The sequence below is a fragment of the Penicillium verrucosum genome (genome assembly GCF_028828655.1).
Source record: "Penicillium verrucosum strain IBT 35672 chromosome Unknown utg000001l_segment0_segment0, whole genome shotgun sequence".
NCBI lineage: Eukaryota > Fungi > Ascomycota > Eurotiomycetes > Eurotiales > Aspergillaceae > Penicillium > Penicillium verrucosum.
In genome coordinates this window covers 13,878,126-13,897,561 of record NW_026643210.1, presented here as the reverse complement: position 1 = coordinate 13,897,561, position 19,436 = coordinate 13,878,126, and the positions used below count along the sequence as shown (strand labels likewise).

Sequence of the window (19,436 nt, the reverse complement as noted above, 5' to 3'; positions counted from 1 at the left end):
TCAATATAAATTAGTCCCGCAACAAGGGAGCGTACCTACCTAGGTAGGGAGAATATTAGCAATGAATATACATCCGATATACTGTTGTGTTACCCCATGTGCTGTTGTGTTACCCTAGGTGCTGCTGTGTTACTTCACATACCATAGGTGCCCGATTACCGGATGCGGTTTGTAACGGTATTGGTGTCTGAAAGTTTCGGATGATGCCTGCATTAAAGCTGACAGGAAATAAAGATACCTGAATTACCATAACATAGCCCTTAGTAAGCAAAGTACTTCCAACCTTAGAACCTTTGAAGGTTGTCAAAGTACAGGGTTGCATACATGGATTTACATAGTATTATACCTACCATGGAAGGTTATGTAATCAAGCTTGGTCATTACCGCACAGAAACAGCAGTTTCTATTATGTATATAGAAAATGCAGAGTTCTCCATATCAGCCCTGAGGTGCATACATTTCAATACGTCAGATTTCTGTCAAAGGTTAAAATCTCCAATGTCGACAACACCTTAAAAATAGGCATTATATATGACATTGTTCATATTCATACAAATACTATGATTCCGTTTCGCATTTTATTTCAAGTTCCAACCAAGTCCTGTCAACTTCAACCTTGGAAGACTCCTTCTCACGTCAATAAATTCTGAACTCGAGATGTAATCCTTGTTCGAACCCTTAGAAAGCTCCTGGGAACGACTTTTGACCCAATCCCGCCGCCACATGGGAAGTATCAACCGAGCCGGGAATATTAGGGCAATACTCGAATTCCATACAGTCACCGTCTGCCAGAGCACACAATGTTGACCGGTGAACTTCTGCCCGCGAGGACACTGAGGGCCCTCGGTGTGGATACATTCTTTGGAAACAGGGTCCTTGGCATATCCGTATGAACATTCGGGTTCTTTTTCGACAACGCATTTCATGTTCTTGAGGACTCCGTGTGGACAAGTGGGAACAGTCTCAATTGTCATGTCTCGTTAAGAATTCTCCCGCAAAAGAAAAAAGATGTTTCTTCCCCACATTTTATATTCATCTACTTACTATTGCCTATCTCTTAAGACATATACGCAGCGTGACTAGTCATTACCAGTATATAAGACCACCACTATCAAATATCTAGGGTTGCTATTTCGGCGGTCGAGGCACGCCGCTTTTCAGTTACCGCATATCTACATAGTGCTGACGTCGACCTCTTCATGTACGGAACATACACAGAGTGAATATCGCACCTCCGCGCGGTTACTTCAAATACTATCGTTGAAACTGCACATATGCATTGAGCCATCCCCAAAATGAGTTCTTAGTGGCTTAAAGACGCCCCTCAACACAATCTCACCCCGGACCCAGCCAATATGACGCGCCGGCACTCACAGTTCCAGACCGGTCGTAAACCTGAATTTCATCATGGCTTCAAACTAGACGAGACGCATGTCACGGGCCCAGTACCCTTCCTAAATCCCACCTCGGCACGCTACGAACCATCCCAACACCCAGAAGACACTCGTACTCCCCACAAGTCGAGCGTATATGGCGATCCCGCGACAACAGAAAAGGCCGACATGCCATTCGCATCGATACAAAGGCCTTGCCCCATGAAACGGGGCTTATAGTACCACCAGTGACGCACTCCATCCCAGCAATAGCCAAGATCTTTCTCCGGATGGTGACCTACGTCCCGTATTGGGACGTATCGTATCTAGTCGCCGTAAGCTTCACTATCGGGTCCGCAATCTTCATCGTCAATGGGTTCTTCGTGTGGTTACCGCTGGTAGACAAGAAGACCGAGTTTCACGGTGAAATTACCGTTGCCGGCGGTTGGACGGGGTTCGTTGGCGCGACTATCTTTGAGCTTGGGGGTGTCTTGCTGGTTCTTGAAGCTTTTAATACCAATCATACTGGGTGTTTTGGCTGGGCGCTTGAGACTGTCCTCGAGAAGAATATCGAGGATGGGATTCCTCGACATACGATGAACGAGATCAGGCCGACGGCTTCGAGGTGTGAGCATCATCACGCGAATCGGAAATCATTTCTCAGGGAGAAGCATTATAATGCCAATGACAATGCACACTCTCAGAGAGATGATACTGGTTACGTTACTTCATCGACAGATGGGAGGTCATTCCGATGGATTCCGTCGATGTCCGAACTACGCAGGCATTACTTTCATGAAATTGGCTTTATAGCTTCTTTTATCTTATTTGTGAGCGCGACGATCTTCTGGATTGGTGCAATTGTTGGCATTCCTGGTATATTTAACCACATAAGTCAGGGACTCACTGATGGCCTCTACTGGAGTACTGCCACTCTTGGTGGGATGGGATTCACTCTGAGTTCATTACTGTACATGCTTGAGACGCAGCCAAAGTGGTATATTCCCTCTTGGCATGTTCTGGGCTGGCATATCCAGCTCTGGAATTTAATTGGCAGTGTTGGATTTACTCTTTGTGGGGCGCTGGGTCCGGCGAGTAGTAATTCGGGCGTGAATTATCAATCGTCACTCGCTACATTTTGGGGCTCGGTGGCTTTCATGATAGGATCTATGATCCAGTGGTATGAGAGTTTGCAGAAGCATCCTGTTGAAAAGAAGTGATGATGAATCAGGGCACATATGACACCAAATATTAATATCTTCATTAAAATCCAGCCGCGCACTTCATGCATGGAAGCTTGGTCTCGCCAATTGACTGAGCACCTTCACGGTATCAACAAAAAGCTAGGACTTGCTTCCGAGTTCGTCTACATGGGTGATGCTGGTGCGTGGCAAGATCCTTATGCGGGTTTCCCCAGTGAGAACGTCGCTCGCATGAGAAAGATTAGGTCTGCTTATGACCCTGCTGGAGTTTTCACCACTCTTAGCTGGGGTGGTTTCAAGCTGGGTTTGTAATAGACTCGGATTTTCGCCTTTGGGTAAGTCTAGCGACAAGTCTCCTTAAGTGACGCTTTTGTCGTGTATAATATTTGCAAGCGGTTAGGCACTCATATAGAGCACCTATATAAACTCATTATCGCTACATATGGGATTAGATGGAACATCCAGGGCATAGAAAAGTCTCTTGCACAAAGGACCTTTTACCACCTTCGTATACACCTAAAAAGACATCTAAAAAGGACATCTAAAAGGCATGACAAAACCGCATAAGTGGCCGACTATTCTTGTACAATCTCAATAACTATAATCTAACTACACAACCCTTCATAGGCATGAAATCTTGTTTAAATTTAATGACATAGTGACAATGTCTATACATGATAGCAACCGGTTTTATCTAGTAGCATCAAGAAGCGAAGTTGTCACTAAAATGTTCGGAGAATGATCACCGGCCAACCTCATAGATCAATGTCACCAATTATTTTTGGACCTGCCATCTCTAGGTAAAATGGACGAATAATATGACAGTATTCATTGGTTACCAAGCATTTCCAAGCCTTTTAAGAGGCGAATAGCCGTTCATTGGAATGTATAGGGAGCATCCACATACCACGCACGCCTAGATCGACATCGTATTGGACTCTTTGGGACTGGAATGTGCGATCAGACAGCCGATTAAGAGAAGATAGGATTTTATGACACTTGCCAGCCCCTGAGTATGATGCAGAAGTTCGATCTAAATTTTAAACCCGTTTCACGTTCAGCGTCATAATCATTCCAGTCATTCTTCCCTGCCATCCCATTACCGCGATGCAGCACTCATGGAATGAGAAAAATGATAGGGCGTACTATGTATATAAGAGGAGATGAGTGTCTTGCTTCCTATGTTTTGCAATCATCCAATTCTATCTGATTATCAAAAACTATAACTTTGAGGATATCAAAATCCCATCAACCATGCATTCCCTCACCACATCATTCATCTCCCTATCCCTGCTATCAAGCACAGTCTACGCCCAAAGCATCGCCCGCGTCTGGACACACTTCTACCCAAACTGCCCCGGCGAACCATTCACCAAACTCGACACATACGAAAACTACCAAGTATCCGGCCCATCCCAAGATATCACCATAGACAGCTGCAAAAACTTCGCCGTCCCCTCCTACGAACACAATCTCGTCAGCGCTATCTCCGTCGACGCAGAGCTCCTCTCCCACAACCACGACCTCCCCTTCCTAGAAGGCGGCAGCGGCTGCAATATCACCGTCCACGAGGTCCCGGGCTGCATCGACCCACCCCTAATCAGCAAAGAGATTAGAAATGGCGTTGAAGTCAGCCAGTGCGAGCCCCGCCAGTTCGTCGCTTACAGCCAGGTCTGGGTGAATCTGGTTTGCGATAGCGATAGTCCCCTCCATGATGAGAATATTCCCGCAAAGGAGAACAAGGAGGCCAATACCAAGCAGTCCATGTCTACTGCTCAGCCTGATGCGCCTGTGCGCGCGGAGAAACAGACTACCATTGAGGATATCCGTAATATCCAGACGCCCGGGTCGAGTTCGGATTCTTCGCGTTCGTCACAGGTTACGCAGAACGAGCGTGAGCCTGTGCAGGAGGGGCGTGTTAATAATGCCGGTCATGCGGAGAGCGACCGGATTGTTCATCAGACGATGGAGTTGTTGAAGAATAAGACTTCGCATATCGTCTCTGGCAAGCACCATGCCACCCACTCGAATGTTACGCTGCATCACAATAGCACTGCCCCGGGCAATCGCACTGTGATGTCTCGTCGCCGTTTGTCTGTTTTGCGAAACCGGACTGCTCGTTTTATTTAAGATCTGGTCTTTGATTATATATCTGAGCGTTCTGTTCATGTTTGATGAGTTGGAATCATTTGTGTATACGAGATAAATAAAAAGTCAACTGTTATATTTGAAAGCGTCGATTCCCAGTCCCTTGTACTGACAAAGTGGTAACTAAAGGTTAGAAGCGATATTCCTTGTACTTGGAACTCAACTCAAAGTAGGGTAGATAAAAAGCGTCAATGGGTAGGCCGAAGCGAAGATGTTTTCGGTGTATTCCGGTCTACCGACCAAACGAAACAATATTTTGTGTCAATTGTAGACAAACATCAGACTGTACAACAGCAAGTCTCTATATGGAACTTCCTGTAATGGGTGTAACAAATTTAACAACAAACCGCACCCATGATTCACAAGTTAATATTCTAACTTGTCTCTTCGTCAATATCTTGAGCTGCCTGCTTCCGACGAGCAGCCTCCTTGCCAGCAAAGCTGAACAACATGCCAAGATCATAGATCACTTTCAAGCATCCAGCAATCATGAAGGACACGCCGAAATGGCCATTGCGCGACAAAATACCCGTCAACAGGGGACCCATGCTCTGGGCGGTAGTTTTCACAACGTTCACCGCGCCCATGACAGCAGTGCGCTTGTCTGCCGGCAGAGCCGCAGCAAGGAATGCGGAGCGAGGCGCCACATCCATGTTCTGGGTACAGGCTCGCAGAACCAAGAAGGTCAGTGCCAGAGGCAAGCTATTTGGGACGGAGATGAGAGCCAGGCAGATCGCCGACGGCAGATGGGTGAATACCATAGTCTGTCAAAAAGTTAGAAGTCGCTCAGTTGCCCAAATAAGAAGAATGTCTTACCTTGACATTACCAATTCGTTTGGCAAGGGACGACGCGACCAGCATGGATGCCGCAGAGATGATGTTTGTGGTGAAGAAGATACTGCCAAGTTCACCTTCAGGCAGATTGAACTTGCCCTTGAAGAAGTACGTCATCCAGGACCTAACAAATCACAATTAGAAATTGTAGCTGAGAAGAGTTGGGATCCCACTCACAGTGAAGCCAATCCAGACGCAAACGAGTCCACTCCAAACAGAATGAAGAGACGGATAACCAGCGACCACAGGTCCTTTTCGATAGACGCGAAGAGTCCCTTCTTCTTCGGGACCGGCTCGGCATCCTGCTCGACTGGTTCTGCCAGCAGCGGTCGAGTTTCAGAGCTCTGCTCCTGCGGCTCCTCTTTCTGTACTTCGACTTTTCCACTCAGGCCCAAAGTAAAGATTAGCTTAACGACACCAACGCCAGCATAGACGAAGAAAATGATGCGACAGGCGGGGATAAAGGCCCATCCGTGGATTGACTCAAGAGAATTGATGATCCAGCCACAAACAAGCATTCCCAAGGCCGAGCCAGCGGTTCCAATCAAGGAATACCAAGCAAAGACATCACTCAGAAGCTCATGTGGTGTGAGATGAGCCAAAGTGGATTCTTCCACAGCGCGGAACGGGCCAATTTCATTTCCACTAATAAAATTAGCTCAGATACAAATAAGAGCAAGCAAGAAAGAAATACGGATACTAACCTCGGACTAATGACACCAAATACTGCAGCTGCGAGTAAAATCCAAAAATTTCCGAACAGCGCGAAAATGACTCCGCTGCAAGCCATGAGGATTGATCCGAGCGACAACACCGCCTTGCGACCCATAGAATCAGCGAACAAAGTGAGGAAGAAGCTAATCACCACATCTCCGACCAATGTGAGAGTCATAAACAAGCCAATGCGATCATCTGAAATCCCCATGGCCGACAGATACGATGCCAGAATCAATGTCGAGCCGCCGTACGCGAAGAGGCGCACGAAGCGCTGCGCGCAGAGAAGCTTCACGTCTAGCGACGACCGCCACATGGTGGTTAGGCCCAGCTCTTCGAGGACATGGACCATATAACGCGCTGGTCGCGATTGATTCTCCATTATCAGATTATCAGATGGGTGGAAGGAAGAAACAACCTTGGAAGTTGAAAGGCCAATCACCTTTTTAACTCCGACCTCGGACTCGGGGTTCGGGCCGGGGCTAAGCTTTTTTGGGAGAACTGAAGAAAACCTTGGAAGTATAGTATTTCTTCTTTGGGATATATAGAAAAATATATATTATGTACAAATATTCTCGCAAGTTGTGTTCTCTCCTCAATTACTGCTCGGTCTTGGGAGGCCATTTCACTCGTCGTTCCGCACGCACATACAAGTTGGTAGGACGAATCAACTGGAACATGGGATCATACTCCACTGACCCATCATTCTCTTTTGTGAACTTGTACCTGTACAACAATTTGGGCAAGAACACTTTGACTTCCTGCAAGGCAAAGCTGAACCCAATGCACATACGCGGTCCAGCAGCGAAGGGAATGTACGCAGTCTTATGACGGTTCTTGACTTCCGCCGTATCCCAACGATCTGGGTCAAATCGTGCTGGGTTAGACCAGACCGCTGGGTTGTTGTGTATGTGGTGAAGAGCAGGGATGATGATAGAGTCTTCGGGGAGCTTATATCCACCTGGAAGAATCATGTCGACCTTGGCTGTGCGCGCAGGTTGGTATGAGGGGTTATGACGGCGCTGGGTTTCTTTGATGAACTTGTCCAAGAATGTCAGACGGTCCGTCAGATTTGCGGTCATTGGGGTATCGGCGTGGATGTCGTTGTCAATCAATTCTTGTAGGAGTCTTTCCTGCATCCCGGGGTAGTTGACTAGCGAATAAAGCAGCCATGACAGCAATGAGCTAGTAGTCGTGAAACCAGCACCAGTGGCTACTACTAGTGCCTCCATCAAACTTGTCTTAGGCAATTTCTCGCCCTTGTTATCGGTAGCGCGAATAATATAATCTACCTAGATGTTAGCTCAAACTTTCCAATTTCTAGTCATCGCACTTACCGATCATGTTAGAGGCCTTCAATGCAGCATCCTGCAAGGGGAGATCCTCGATGCCATTCTGAGAAGCATTTTGGATTGACTCGTTGACCATCTCCATAATACGATAGCGCGCATCCCGTAGGCGTTGCGGGTCACCGAAAGGCAACTTAGCATACCAATCACCACGGGCGGTCACCTTCTTGTTCAGCTCCAATGTCTCGGCAATTCGGTAGACAAGCTCATGTGGCGGTGCATCCACGGCGGAGAAATGCTTGAAATCCATACCGAGAACCAACTTGCCCACGGCCTGCGCACCGAGCTTAAGCATGTACGGGTAGACGTTCCACGCCTCGCCGCGCTCGTCTAGCTCGTCGAACACGCTGAATGCATCCTCGACGGTCTCTTGCATAGTAGGTGCGTAGTGGCGCACCGCTTTCGGTCCCAGCGCTGGCGGGAGGAATTTGTGTGCCGCGCGCCATTCGGGTGTATCTGTGTCGCCCACAAACACACCGGCCTGTTGGTTCTTGATTGGGTGCAAAGGGTGTGCCTTGTTGATTCTCTTGGTAAAGAAATCAGACTCGGAGAAAACGATGGCCGATAGCTCAGGGTCATTGGTGTGGTAGACTGTCCGGCCCATGTTGGTGGTTTGAATGATGGGTCCATATTGGTCAAAGAGACGCTGGTGGTTTCCTAGGTGGTCGGGGTAAACCTCGAAGTAGTTTCCCACGAATGGTAGTCCCTTAGGACCGGGGATCTCCCGTACTGCCTTGCCATCTATTGAGATAGCAATAGGCTCTTCATTGGCGAGGATCTCCGAGGGAGTGGACAATATCGAGTCCTCTGACTGGAATCCGATGCCTAGCGTGAGAGTTAGAATAATATCAGAGGCAATAGGATAAGGGCATACATACCATTCGGCTCAACGATGGCAAATTGTCCAGCAATGAGAAGCTGAAGTCCTTGGTAGTCGACTGTTGTCTCTATCTCAATTGGACGAGCTGAGGTGATAGCCTCGCCCAGCAGATAGAAATGTTTGACAACCATCGTGCAATGGGAATGAAAATAATAACGTGGTCTTCCTCTCTTGCCCAGGTGAAGGGCCCGCTCACATTTATAGGGATCTAATTATCTGAGCCTAAGCCATTTGAAACTATATAGTTGACTCCACTATTCATGAAAACGCGTCCAAATTATTTTTCATTTCATAATAGAAGAATGCATAACTATCTCTACGAGCCTCGGTTTAAAATCTTTCTTGATTAGGATCCACAATTAACATCAGGATGGTAAAGGAATATTAGAGTGGACGTTGTTTCGGGCTGTGGCCGACGGCACCGCGAAAAGTGCCGTCTCAGACGGCCCCACCGACAAGATAGAGCATTTTTAATTTAATTTATTCTTCAAGATGCCGAGGTATGTTGAATCCCTACTTGCTGGTAGGCTGGTTTTATGTACATATCGGAAGTGCTAAGTGGGCTATTGTGACAATTCATTGTTCCAGGACGGAGTACGGAGGACTCTTTCGTGATATTAAATTAAGACTCCGTCCTTTTGATTTCTTTTTTTTTTTGTAAAATAATTCATGCACAATGTCTGTTCCAGAAACAAAGGAGTTAAAGGCTGAGTGGAAGGCAGATGTCGAGCTGCCAGAGTATACATTGAAAGATGTCGCAGCACACAACACCAAAGGTGATACCTGGATGGTCATCCACGGACAAGGTAATAACCTTTAAAATAATCAAAAGACGGTCCTAACATTGCAACAGTCTTTGAACTCACAAAATATCTGCAAGATCACCCAGGTGGTGCAGATGCTCTCATCGAGGTAGCTGGCACTGATGCCACAGCAGCCTATGAGGATGTTGGGCATTCTGAAGACGCCCGTGAGATCATGCAGCCCTTCCTGGTGGGCACATTGAAGGATGCTCAGCAGTACGTCCGGCCGAAGGCAGTGCGTGTTGTCTCCCAAAAAGCACCTGCAGAGGCCAGTTCCTCCTCATCGACTATCAAAACGATAGCTTGTGCTCTGGGTGGACTAGTCCCAGTCTTCTACATCTGCACCCAAAACAACAATCTCACAAACTGCCTGGCAGCCATCTCCCAATTGATCCCTCCCCAATTGAAGAACCTACGACTACCCCATGGAGGGTTCGTCAACGGCTTTTTAGCCGCTTCTTCAATCTCCACGGTCATGGGAGTAATGGTAGCGCGCCAGGCCAGCAGATTCACCAAGATCGACTCAGGATTCATGCGCTTCCCCCCTCATATGAAGTCCAAGAAGGTGGTTCGTGTCGATCCGCATCTGACACGCGGGTTCCTCGAGCCACAACAATATCAACGCCTGCCACTCGTTGAAAAGACCGAACTTGCAACGAACGTCTACCGTTTCGTCTTTGCCCTGCCAACCGCCACAAGTGTGTTAGGTCTACCCATTGGCCAACACGTCGCCATCAGAGCCGTTGTCGATGGAACGACCGTCACTCGCTCATACACCCCTACCTCCAACAACATCGACCGGGGCCGTATTGAACTCGTCATCAAATGCTACCCGGACGGTCTATTGAGCGGGAAATATCTGGCCGGCTTGACCGTGGGCGATGAAGTCGAATTCCGCGGTCCCAAAGGCTCAATGTGTTATACAAAGGGTCTTTGTCGCAAGATCGGTATGGTGGCCGGCGGCACAGGTATCACACCTATGTACCAGCTTATCCGGGCAATCTGCGAGAACGACACCGACACGACGGAAGTCAGTCTAATCTACGCGAACCGCAGCGAGTCTGACATTCTCTTGCGCGAGGAGCTTGAGCGCTTCGCGCGTCAGTACCCGAAGAACTTCAAGCTGTGGTATATGCTGGATTCTGCGCCCGAGGGCTGGACCTATGGATCGGGATACGTGGACCAGGCTGTTCTGGCGGAGCAGCTCCCTGCGCCATCACCAGACACTAAGGTCATGCTATGTGGGCCGCCCGGAATGGTTAATGCCACTAAGAAGAATTTGGTTGCGTTAGGCTTTTCTAAGCCAGGGGTGGTCGGGAAGATGGCTGATCAGATATTTTGTTTCTAGAAAATTGCCTAATATAGTAATAGCCGCGGCTGTGAATGGAGAATGAAGTTGAATGGGACGGCTTGTCCGGCCATGTTGCCGAATGCGTTTTCGTCTCCGACAAGAAAAGTCTCCGAGACACCGAAAGGAGACTCCACTCGCCGTGTTGATTCCCGAGACATTGACTGGTTGGAGCTTATCTGTTTGGATCCAGGGGGGGTGTTATACGAATAGGGTGTTATACGAATATTGTAGGTATAAATTAATGTACATAGACACTATGCAAATGGACATGGATGAATATAACCTGTCGCTCTCAAACACTCCATATGAACCCTCCAATCAATTCATCTCATCAATCTTCGAAGATTTCCGTTTGCTTCGACGCCTGTGAGATCTCCGACGCTTCTTCCTTGGTTTCTGTTTCTCCCGCGATCGAATCATGAACCGAACCGGTTGTCCTAATCTCCCCTCTCTTGTCTGGAGCCTAGTCCTCAAGTTCATTTCCGTCGATATCCTCACAAGGGGAGAGATATACGACTTGTCATCCTTCGAGCGCGAGTATCGACGAAAATATCGCGGAAGATCAGACGATATGGTAACAGTCTTCCCTTTCCTCGTCGGTTTCTCGTCAGCGGGAACAGGATCGGAATCAGGAGGCGGCGTAGGATCTTTCGCATCAACTGGAACTTTGCGCGACCGTCGAGTCAACGCCCACGACTGCACATGACATATATAAAGATAATATAAGAGCAGTAGAAAGACCACAGCACCGAGGATAGACCCCGCTATTGCGCCTTTGTTTCCATCTGATAGTCTGCTGCTTGTGCCCGAATGGGTTTGCTCGGGTGTAGGAGTTTCTGCTGTGTTGACCACGTGGATGACAGTCGTGAATGGAGTTGTCGCTGTCCATGTAACCAAATTCAATGTTGGCCACGATCTGGTATTCCCCAAGGTGATGACTTTCACAAATGTTGTGTCCGCCTCAATTAGGGTCTGCGTAACCTCGCGAACAGCAGGTGCCATTTCCAGACAACAAATTGAACTGGCATGATGGGCTTAAGTGTTTATGGCAGCTTCACTTATTTCGCGCCACTAACACGTAGGGTATGCACGAGCGGATTGAACGGGTCTTCGAATTTATGTGATAAAGCAATTGAATTGGTGACAGTGGTATCTTCTGACTTAGTTATGCAGCTTACGCTGCGCAGTCATGAAACTATCACGGCGATTGGTGGAATCGTCTGCAAGTCGCATTGTGAGGCCAACTCACGGCGGCATCTTGGTGCGGGGATTCTGATGAGCACGTTATTAAAACAAACACTTGTGTGGGCTTTTCTTCCTCGAATACTACCAGGACGTCTCATGTTGCCTGACCTTTTTACTAAGGCGCCGAACACCCATGAATATTCGTTGGACAGACATGCAGCTTGATCTCCAATCAATTTCCTGCCCGAAGCAGAACGATCGCAGGTGTATGGTCGCCTCGCCCGCACGGATGAACCCACTGGATACTCGATAACGAGTCCTCGACTCTTCCACTTTCAGAGGGAACCAATACTATTGAACATATATGACATATATATAATCTCTATAAATTTACAGCTTCGCACGCGTAGGAGCAAAGTTCGACCCGGCACCCTGACTAATAGCCTCAACGATAGCATCAACGCTATTCAAAATCCAAGTATTCCCCTCATCACTAGCCAACCACCGCGCAGCCTCTTCCCCCTCAACATCATTCACCCACGAGCCATCCTCAATCGCCTTCCGCAACCCAAACACATGCGAAGTGACCTGGGGACCAACACCCGACTGAGCGCGCAGACACGCGACAGCAACAATAGACGTCAGAATGCGCCCAGCAGAGGCGCCAGTGCTACGCTCCGGATCAGACAACAGGGCACCGTAGTTGCTGTGCAGGATGTGCACCGGTAGGTCTGGGTGTGAGTCGGCCAATTTATTGAATAGTTTCTTCTCGAATGGCCGATAGATAGAATCCCAGAGTGCCTGACCGCGGTCACTGATCGCGGTGATGTTCTCCGGGGTTGGGGCGCGGGTGGGGGTGCGGGAGAGCTGATTGCCGACTGAATCTGGGAGGCTGGCTCTGAAGGCGTTGAGGCAGTTTATGGTTCGTGGGATACCGTTAAAACTAATGCATTTCAGACCGACTTCGCGCATAAGCTCGGCGGTCTCGACTTGTTTATCGGGGTTAGTGCTGGCCAGTTCGTAGAGGGCGGCGAGGGACTCCGGGGAGTTCATGGTCATTGTTGCTGCGGTCTTGCATTGGTGTTAGATCGTGTTTAATCTTCACTACAGGGATTGACTCACCGATAATGCGACCCATGATGGCTGCGAGATCTGTTTGGATTGCGCGGTCTGTTGGATCTTTTGGTAGACCGAGGTTATGTTTGCTGGTGCCGAGACGGTGGATGGCCGGGCGGCAGGGGCATTGATCAATGCCTTAAGGCTGGTTGAAAGTCTAGACATGTCGGATGATGAGTTATTTTGCCCTGGGTGTGGATGTTTTTCCATTAAAGAATAGGTGCTGGAGATCAATTCTCCTTCCGACCTCGGAAAGTTGGAAACAAACGGAGCTCAGAAGTGAACACCGAAAAATACCAGGAGGGGGTTCGTAATCTGACAGTAATTTTATCAAAATCTTACCGTAATATTACCAGTGGAGAATATGCCAAAATCCGGGGATCGCGGGGAAACTAAACTGCCGGAGGTGAACTCAATGGAAGCTCTGCCATTGGTGAAAATGGGGGCTGGAGAGGGCTCGGAAACTCGGACCCAGAAGTGCCGGCCGAAGGAGCTCCTCTCTGATTGTTTGTGGGCTATTTCTTGAAATTCTTTTCCTCTTTTTTAACCATCTTAAGCTACAACAGATTACTTAGGAGAATAAGATCATTTGTGCGTCGCCAAGCAACAATCCAAGCCATCATGGACCCACACAAGTCAAGAGTGACAGAGCTCGAAGATGCAAAATCATCGCCCCTCGATCGCCACGGCGACCTCGCGCATCAGCAGAAATTGACACGGAAAGTGTTGTGGAAGCTGGATATACAGTCAGTCCAGGCATTACAATCAGTAATTCGCTTGCTAATAGTTTCCAGTATTCTTCCTATTCTAGCACTGCTTTTCCTCATGTCATTTTTGGACAGAACCAATGTCGGCAATGCGAAGATTATCGGCTTAGAAGCGGACCTTTCTATCACAGACCACCAATACGATGTCGGCTTGGCTGTGTTCTATCTCACCTACATTTGCAGGTGCGTTATCTCCCATCGCATCTTCGCACCAGAGGCTAATTGATATGGAAGCGAGCTGCCGAGTAATCTCGTGCTCAAGAAAGCATCGCCGAAGATTTGGCTACCGTTCTTGACGGCTATTTGGGGAATCATCACCATGTGTTTAGGATTTGTACAGAATTTTGCTGGTTTCGTCGCTGTCCGGGCTTTGTTGGGTATTGCGGAGGGAGGTCTTCTCCCTGGCATGGTATGTTTCCAACGCTGTACGGAATTAACATTGGTCATTGCTAATGAGAAAAAAATAAAGGTCTTGTATTTATCTTCTTTCTACAGACGGGGCGATTTGGCTCTGCGGATTGGCTTGTTCTACACAGCTGCTTCCCTGTCGGGCGCATTTGGAGGTACATATACATCCATCGATTTCGTTTATATTTTGGCAGATACTAACGAATTAGGGCTTCTCGCTCGCGGACTGGCCGAAATCGGGCCCCGAGGGGGCATAGAAGGTTGGCGCTGGATTTTGATTATCGAGGGACTTTTGGTATGTGAAGGTATTTCGATTTAAACCAAAAAAATTGTCTGACTTTCAATTAGACATTTGTCTGTGGGGTGTTTAGTTTCTTCGTTCTTCCAAATAGCTTGGAGACTGCATCTTTCTTGACTCCGGAGGAAAAGGAATTCGGAGGGAAAAGGCTGATGCTTGATAGCCCCAAATCTCTAGAAGGGTAAGCTTTTCTGATCCACTGTGATAAAGCTTGGCTGACATCAAAAGTTCCTTGACACCTGAGGCAGAATCGTTCAGATGGTCCGAAGTACGTCGAGGCGTGTTGGATCTACAAGTGTGGCTATCTGCTTCGGCGTATTTTGCCATTCTCTCTGGACTATACTCCTTCGGCTTGTTTGTAAGGTTCTCCTATTTCTATGTCTATCTCAAAGTCACTGACAATCTTTTAGCTGCCAACGATTATCAAAAACCTCGGTTTCGCCAAAGATGCCAACGAGGTTCAGTTGTGGTCTGTGATACCTTATGCTGTCGCAGCTGTAGTTACAGGTTTGTCTTTTTTTGTCTTTTTTTTTTTTTTTTTGGTCTTATCAAATACTCACCCATTTTCTAGTTGTTGTTGCCATAATCTCCGACCGTCTCCGTCTGCGAGGCGTGGTGATGCTCTTCACTCTCCCAATCGCTATCATTGGATATGCAGTCATCGCCAATATTGACTCCCCTCGCGTTCAATATGGCATGACCTTCCTTATGGCAACCGGTCAATACGCCAGTGTACCGTGTATCCTAGTGTGGTTGTCGAACAACTCTGCGGGACATTACAAAAGAGCCACTACATCAGCGCTGCAGCTGGCAATTGCAAATGCTGGAGGATTTGTTTCGAGTAAGTCGTCCACATGTTGAGTTTATTTCGTTATACAGATCTCTAATATCAGTACTATAGCTTTCAACTATCCATCTCGAGATGGGCCTCTCTTTCACCGTGGACATACCATTATCCTGGGGCTGTTGGTGTTTGCATGGTTTATGTGGGTATATCTATTATCATTCACTCAAGAGTCACCGCTGATTTACATAGGATTCTGCTTAATGTGCTCTACTGCGCAAAGATCAATCGAGACAAAAGGAATGGTAAGTATGATCAATACGCGGGGTACAATGATGATCGTAACCCGGAGTTTATTATGGTGCTATGAGCGGTGACATTGATATCAAGTAGACGTAATTTACGTGCTCTATGGTTTATTATTTTGGATTGAACGTATTATTCTGCACAGATCGTGTTATACCCACCACTGCCACCAGTGGCGAGGCTTCCAGTCCTGCTTAGTTGCACCACGTAGATCATCTGTATTTAACACATCCACACCCTCGTGCACCAGTACATGCCAAACATGATCCCGCAGTCCAATTGGCCAGGTGGGAGTTCCCCAATACCGTACCTTCAATCCCAACTCATGAGCAGCATGTATCTGCCTCCGAAGAATAGCAAGCTGAGTATCCGACAGACGGCCAAGAGAGAGAGGCCCAATATCTTTGCGGAAATCCGTTGATGCATAATAGCTATTGGATGGGTTATAGGTGGAATCCATTATTTTGTTGTAATCTGCCGTTATTCCAGTGGAAAATGTCAAGTTGCCAAGAGGTGCATCGTAAAAGATGTCGCGGTAGGTCGAGTTCTCGACGATCATATGCAAAGGCGCATCTCCACCAACGACGACAGTAATTGGGCCGTACACAACATCCGAGCCATTGAAGTGAGTCAGGTAGCCCTTTCCACGCAACGGATTCAGCTGTTCAACAAGAAGAGGCCAGGTCCGATCACCTTCGGTTTTGCAATTAATGAGCAAGGTCAGGGTCTGTTTTGGGTCATAGGAAAACAATCCGACCATTTCCTGACTCGTAACTTTCGACCAGTTGCGAGAAGGAGGTGCATTGTGTGTGTTGAGCATGTTGAGTAGCGGGTCAAGATAGAGGCTCTGTAGGGTTCCCCGGAGGACTGTGGAACGTGAATGGCCTACTAGTATATCACTTCCCCATGGCCAGACGTCAACCTCGACGCCGGTACATCCCGCACGAAGTGCTGAGAGTAGGGGAATATGACGCCAGTAGTCGTTGTGCGAGTTGCATGGTACGGGGATGACGCCGTAGTTAGACCAGTTGGAAAGACTCGAGTGGCGTTCACCGGGGAAAACATCCAAGGCGAGATCATGTTGAAAGACATAAAGGAAGCATTGCCATGCAAGAGTGAGGATGCCACTGAAGTGAGACAAGAAGTGAGACAATGTTAGTTTAAGTATCGCGTGGCAAGTGTGGAGAAAACACAATCAAACAAGCAACAAATATGTAGACTATAAAACTGGGTACGCACAGAATGAATATAAATGCTCGGAGAGGTCGCTGCACTGCTCGACAGAGAATGGCTCTCTTAGAGCGTGGATATGCAATACAGTCCGGGTGAGAGCATTTCCAGATCGAAGAGGGAGACTTGTATGGAATGATTGGCTCCATTAGCACTGCTTGATTGGAGAATAAGATAGTTTCATTCTCTGGAATTGGCATCAGACCATATGGATAAAGTGCCATGGTGAGATAGAAAGGTGAAGTGAAGTTTTTTTTCTCAAGGCTGGGCATATGTAAGCTTATTTTATCGCGTGAGCTTTGTTTGAGCCTAATCTCCTCCGACGGTGGACCCCCTGTTTCGCGGATGCCTATGGAAGAGAAAAATAATAAAACAATATTTCTGCCTAATTGATTTCAGAGTCAAGGGCTATCTAAGTATCTACAGAAGATCTGACCTCTTTATTCCATAATTTCAAGGGTATCAGCAATAGTAAACTCAGCATCCGTCTTACTCTGCACCTCTTCCACCTCAACACCCGGAGCAAGCTCCGTCAGTGTGAGCTTCCCAGTAGCTCGATCCACCTGGAAAACACACTATACTTTTGTTAGTTTTGTTAGAAAATCAACTAGACTTTTCGCCACTTACCAGGTCGGTGATGATAGTGCTAACAACGTTGGCACCAGTCAATGGCAGACTGCACTTTTGTACAATCTTGGGTGATCCATCTTTCGCGACATGACTCGTGGCCACCACAATCTTGGTCTTTTCCGGGTTCGAGATCAAATCCATTGCTCCTCCCATACCCTTGAACACCTTGCCGGGGATCATATAGTTGGCCAGGTCGCCATTAGCACTCACCTGCAGAGCGCCGAGAATAGACACATCTACATGACCTCCGCGGATCATGCCAAAGGACTCAGTGCTGTCGAATGTGGCGGCTCCGGGAACCAAGGTCACGGTTTCTTTGCCGGCATTGATGATATCGCTGGTCTGAGTTAGTGAGAGTTCGGGTCACCATAGGGAACAACTTACGGATCCAATTCTTGCTCGGTGGGATAATTACCCTATATATTGTTAGACTAGCCCGTGGAAACGACTTAAGGAACTTACCATTCCCAAAATGCCATTCTCCGACTGAATCCAAACCTTCACATCTTTGGGAAGGAACGACGGTGCCAACGTGGGAATACCAACACCCAAATTCACATAGAATCCCGGCTTAAGCTCCTTGGCCGCCCGACGACCAATGAGTTCTCTTTGAATCTGAGCCGCGTCTTTAACAGGCCCAGTCGCAGTTTCCTCCGAGTGCAACTTCTTGTTTTCAATGTGCTTGTCGTCCGTGGCAGGAACGATCCGATCCACGAAGATACCCGGTAGGTCCACATCGTTGGGGTCAATAGAGCCAACTGGAACAATGTTCTCCGCCTCCACAATGGTCAGGGTCGCAGCCTTGGCCATGATAGGGCCAAATGCTTTGGTGGTGTATCTATTCAATGTCAGTATCCAGGTTCTACCTAAGGACGTACTGATAGGTCATATATACTCACCGGAACACGCAATTACCAGCCTCGTCCACCTTCCAAGCTCTGAGAATAGCTACATCTCCCGTCAAGGCTTCTTCCATGAGGTATGTCTTGCCATTGAAATCTCGGGTCTCGCGCGGCTTGCCGGACTCCAGAACTTTACCAGACTCATCCATGCGGACGGGGATCTTTCCCTCCTGAATAAAGGTGTCTTCACTTGTCAGCGACAACCATACTCTGGGTCTGTGGAGGATCTATACATACGAGCTCCCGTCGGGGTAAAGAAAGCCGGGATCCCAGCACCTCCAGCACGGAGACGTTCAGCCAAAGTACCTTGCGGACAGAGTTCAATAGCAATATGTCCCGTAAGATATTTCTTCTCCAACGATTTATTATTTCCAAGGTATGAAAGGATCAGACGGTTGATCTGGCCGTTCTGCGAGAGTGTCGAAAGGCCTCCCTTGCCCGCGGAGCCGGCATTGTTCGAAACGGCTGTCAGAGAGTGTAATTTATCAACACCTCGGCGGCGCATAGCATTAATGAGGGTTTCTATACTGCGTATTAGCTTTGTTACCGCACTAGTTGCTCGTTCACGTACCTGCGACCCCGCAAAGACCGAACCCAGAGCTAAGGATTGTCGATCCACTCTTGATATCGGCGACTGCGGCATCGGCATCTTTGAAGACTTTGGAACCTCCTCGCTCAATCTTAGGTGCGAGAGATTGTAATGGTGCGGTTATGGAGTATCTAGTGTTGGTGCTGGTACTGAATGGTTGCAAGGGGCGCACGCTGGCGCGCACTCCAAGGAAGAGTCGAGGTCGACAGGTAGCCAGCGCTTTGCGCGACAATGTAGTGGAAATCCTAAGAGCCGTCATGTTTAATAATTGTTTAGACAAAACAAAAAAAAAAAAATCGAAAATGAGATCATCGCGCAATTAAAACATTCACGGCATCGGCTAGTCGGGGCTACTTCTGGATGCCGACCGGCCACGCACGGAAACCCTCCGAGCGGAGCTTCTTCTGATCTTCGACTTCCAGGGTTATTCTTCTATTCGTCTTTTAATTTCCGATTGAATTCCGATTGGATTCCATAGCTTACATGAAATATATACAACACTCCCATTGGTCTAGCTCGTATATATTCCCTCTGATGTCATAGGTATCCAGTATACAACACCAAATA

The 19,436-nt window shown here is 47.9% G+C and overlaps 10 protein-coding genes across 10 annotated transcripts; 4 read left to right on the top strand and 6 right to left on the bottom strand.

Moving 5' to 3' along the window:
* Positions 1 to 1,355: 1,355 nt before the first annotated feature.
* On the top strand, positions 1,356 to 2,887 carry N7516_005132 (uncharacterized protein; the record flags this gene model as incomplete). Its single annotated transcript, XM_057217852.1, has 3 exons — positions 1,356 to 1,506; positions 1,557 to 2,553; positions 2,605 to 2,887. 3 exons carry the CDS (start codon positions 1,356 to 1,358, stop codon positions 2,885 to 2,887), a joined length of 1,431 nt encoding a protein of 476 aa, XP_057079735.1.
* Positions 2,888 to 3,829: 942 nt separating this feature from the next.
* On the top strand, positions 3,830 to 4,705 carry N7516_005131 (uncharacterized protein; the record flags this gene model as incomplete). Its single annotated transcript, XM_057217851.1, has 1 exon — positions 3,830 to 4,705. One exon carries the CDS (start codon positions 3,830 to 3,832, stop codon positions 4,703 to 4,705), a length of 876 nt encoding a protein of 291 aa, XP_057079734.1.
* Positions 4,706 to 5,097: 392 nt separating this feature from the next.
* N7516_005130 (putative MFS transporter) lies at positions 5,098 to 6,653 on the bottom strand (the record flags this gene model as incomplete). The annotated part of the gene is made up of 4 exons (XM_057217850.1): positions 5,098 to 5,487; positions 5,540 to 5,681; positions 5,735 to 6,202; positions 6,262 to 6,653. The coding sequence occupies 4 exons, from the start codon at positions 6,651 to 6,653 to the stop codon at positions 5,098 to 5,100; spliced, it is 1,392 nt and encodes a 463-aa protein (XP_057079733.1).
* Positions 6,654 to 6,870: 217 nt separating this feature from the next.
* Positions 6,871 to 8,631, bottom strand: N7516_005129 (cytochrome P450; the record flags this gene model as incomplete). The annotated part of the gene is made up of 3 exons (XM_057217849.1): positions 6,871 to 7,559; positions 7,609 to 8,445; positions 8,499 to 8,631. The coding sequence occupies 3 exons, from the start codon at positions 8,629 to 8,631 to the stop codon at positions 6,871 to 6,873; spliced, it is 1,659 nt and encodes a 552-aa protein (XP_057079732.1).
* Positions 8,632 to 9,176: 545 nt separating this feature from the next.
* On the top strand, positions 9,177 to 10,651 carry N7516_005128 (putative cytochrome b5 reductase; the record flags this gene model as incomplete). Its single annotated transcript, XM_057217848.1, has 2 exons — positions 9,177 to 9,306; positions 9,354 to 10,651. 2 exons carry the CDS (start codon positions 9,177 to 9,179, stop codon positions 10,649 to 10,651), a joined length of 1,428 nt encoding a protein of 475 aa, XP_057079731.1.
* Positions 10,652 to 10,972: 321 nt separating this feature from the next.
* Positions 10,973 to 11,656, bottom strand: N7516_005127 (uncharacterized protein; the record flags this gene model as incomplete). The annotated part of the gene is made up of 1 exon (XM_057217847.1): positions 10,973 to 11,656. The coding sequence occupies one exon, from the start codon at positions 11,654 to 11,656 to the stop codon at positions 10,973 to 10,975; it is 684 nt and encodes a 227-aa protein (XP_057079730.1).
* Positions 11,657 to 12,229: 573 nt separating this feature from the next.
* On the bottom strand, positions 12,230 to 13,120 carry N7516_005126 (uncharacterized protein; the record flags this gene model as incomplete). The annotated part of the gene is made up of 2 exons (XM_057217846.1): positions 12,230 to 12,910; positions 12,962 to 13,120. 2 exons carry the CDS (start codon positions 13,118 to 13,120, stop codon positions 12,230 to 12,232), a joined length of 840 nt encoding a protein of 279 aa, XP_057079729.1.
* Positions 13,121 to 13,576: 456 nt separating this feature from the next.
* Positions 13,577 to 15,582, top strand: N7516_005125 (uncharacterized protein; the record flags this gene model as incomplete). The annotated part of the gene is made up of 11 exons (XM_057217845.1): positions 13,577 to 13,701; positions 13,750 to 13,905; positions 13,957 to 14,131; positions 14,192 to 14,285; positions 14,340 to 14,425; positions 14,479 to 14,609; positions 14,657 to 14,786; positions 14,839 to 14,935; positions 15,000 to 15,269; positions 15,330 to 15,414; positions 15,465 to 15,582. 11 exons carry the CDS (start codon positions 13,577 to 13,579, stop codon positions 15,580 to 15,582), a joined length of 1,467 nt encoding a protein of 488 aa, XP_057079728.1.
* An 87-nt stretch (positions 15,583 to 15,669) lies between these two features.
* On the bottom strand, positions 15,670 to 16,972 carry N7516_005124 (uncharacterized protein; the record flags this gene model as incomplete). The annotated part of the gene is made up of 2 exons (XM_057217844.1): positions 15,670 to 16,645; positions 16,758 to 16,972. 2 exons carry the CDS (start codon positions 16,970 to 16,972, stop codon positions 15,670 to 15,672), a joined length of 1,191 nt encoding a protein of 396 aa, XP_057079727.1.
* Positions 16,973 to 17,188: 216 nt separating this feature from the next.
* On the bottom strand, positions 17,189 to 19,128 carry N7516_005123 (3-oxoacid CoA-transferase; the record flags this gene model as incomplete). The annotated part of the gene is made up of 7 exons (XM_057217843.1): positions 17,189 to 17,323; positions 17,376 to 17,715; positions 17,763 to 17,794; positions 17,841 to 18,216; positions 18,278 to 18,464; positions 18,518 to 18,802; positions 18,852 to 19,128. 7 exons carry the CDS (start codon positions 19,126 to 19,128, stop codon positions 17,189 to 17,191), a joined length of 1,632 nt encoding a protein of 543 aa, XP_057079726.1.
* Positions 19,129 to 19,436: the final 308 nt, after the last annotated feature.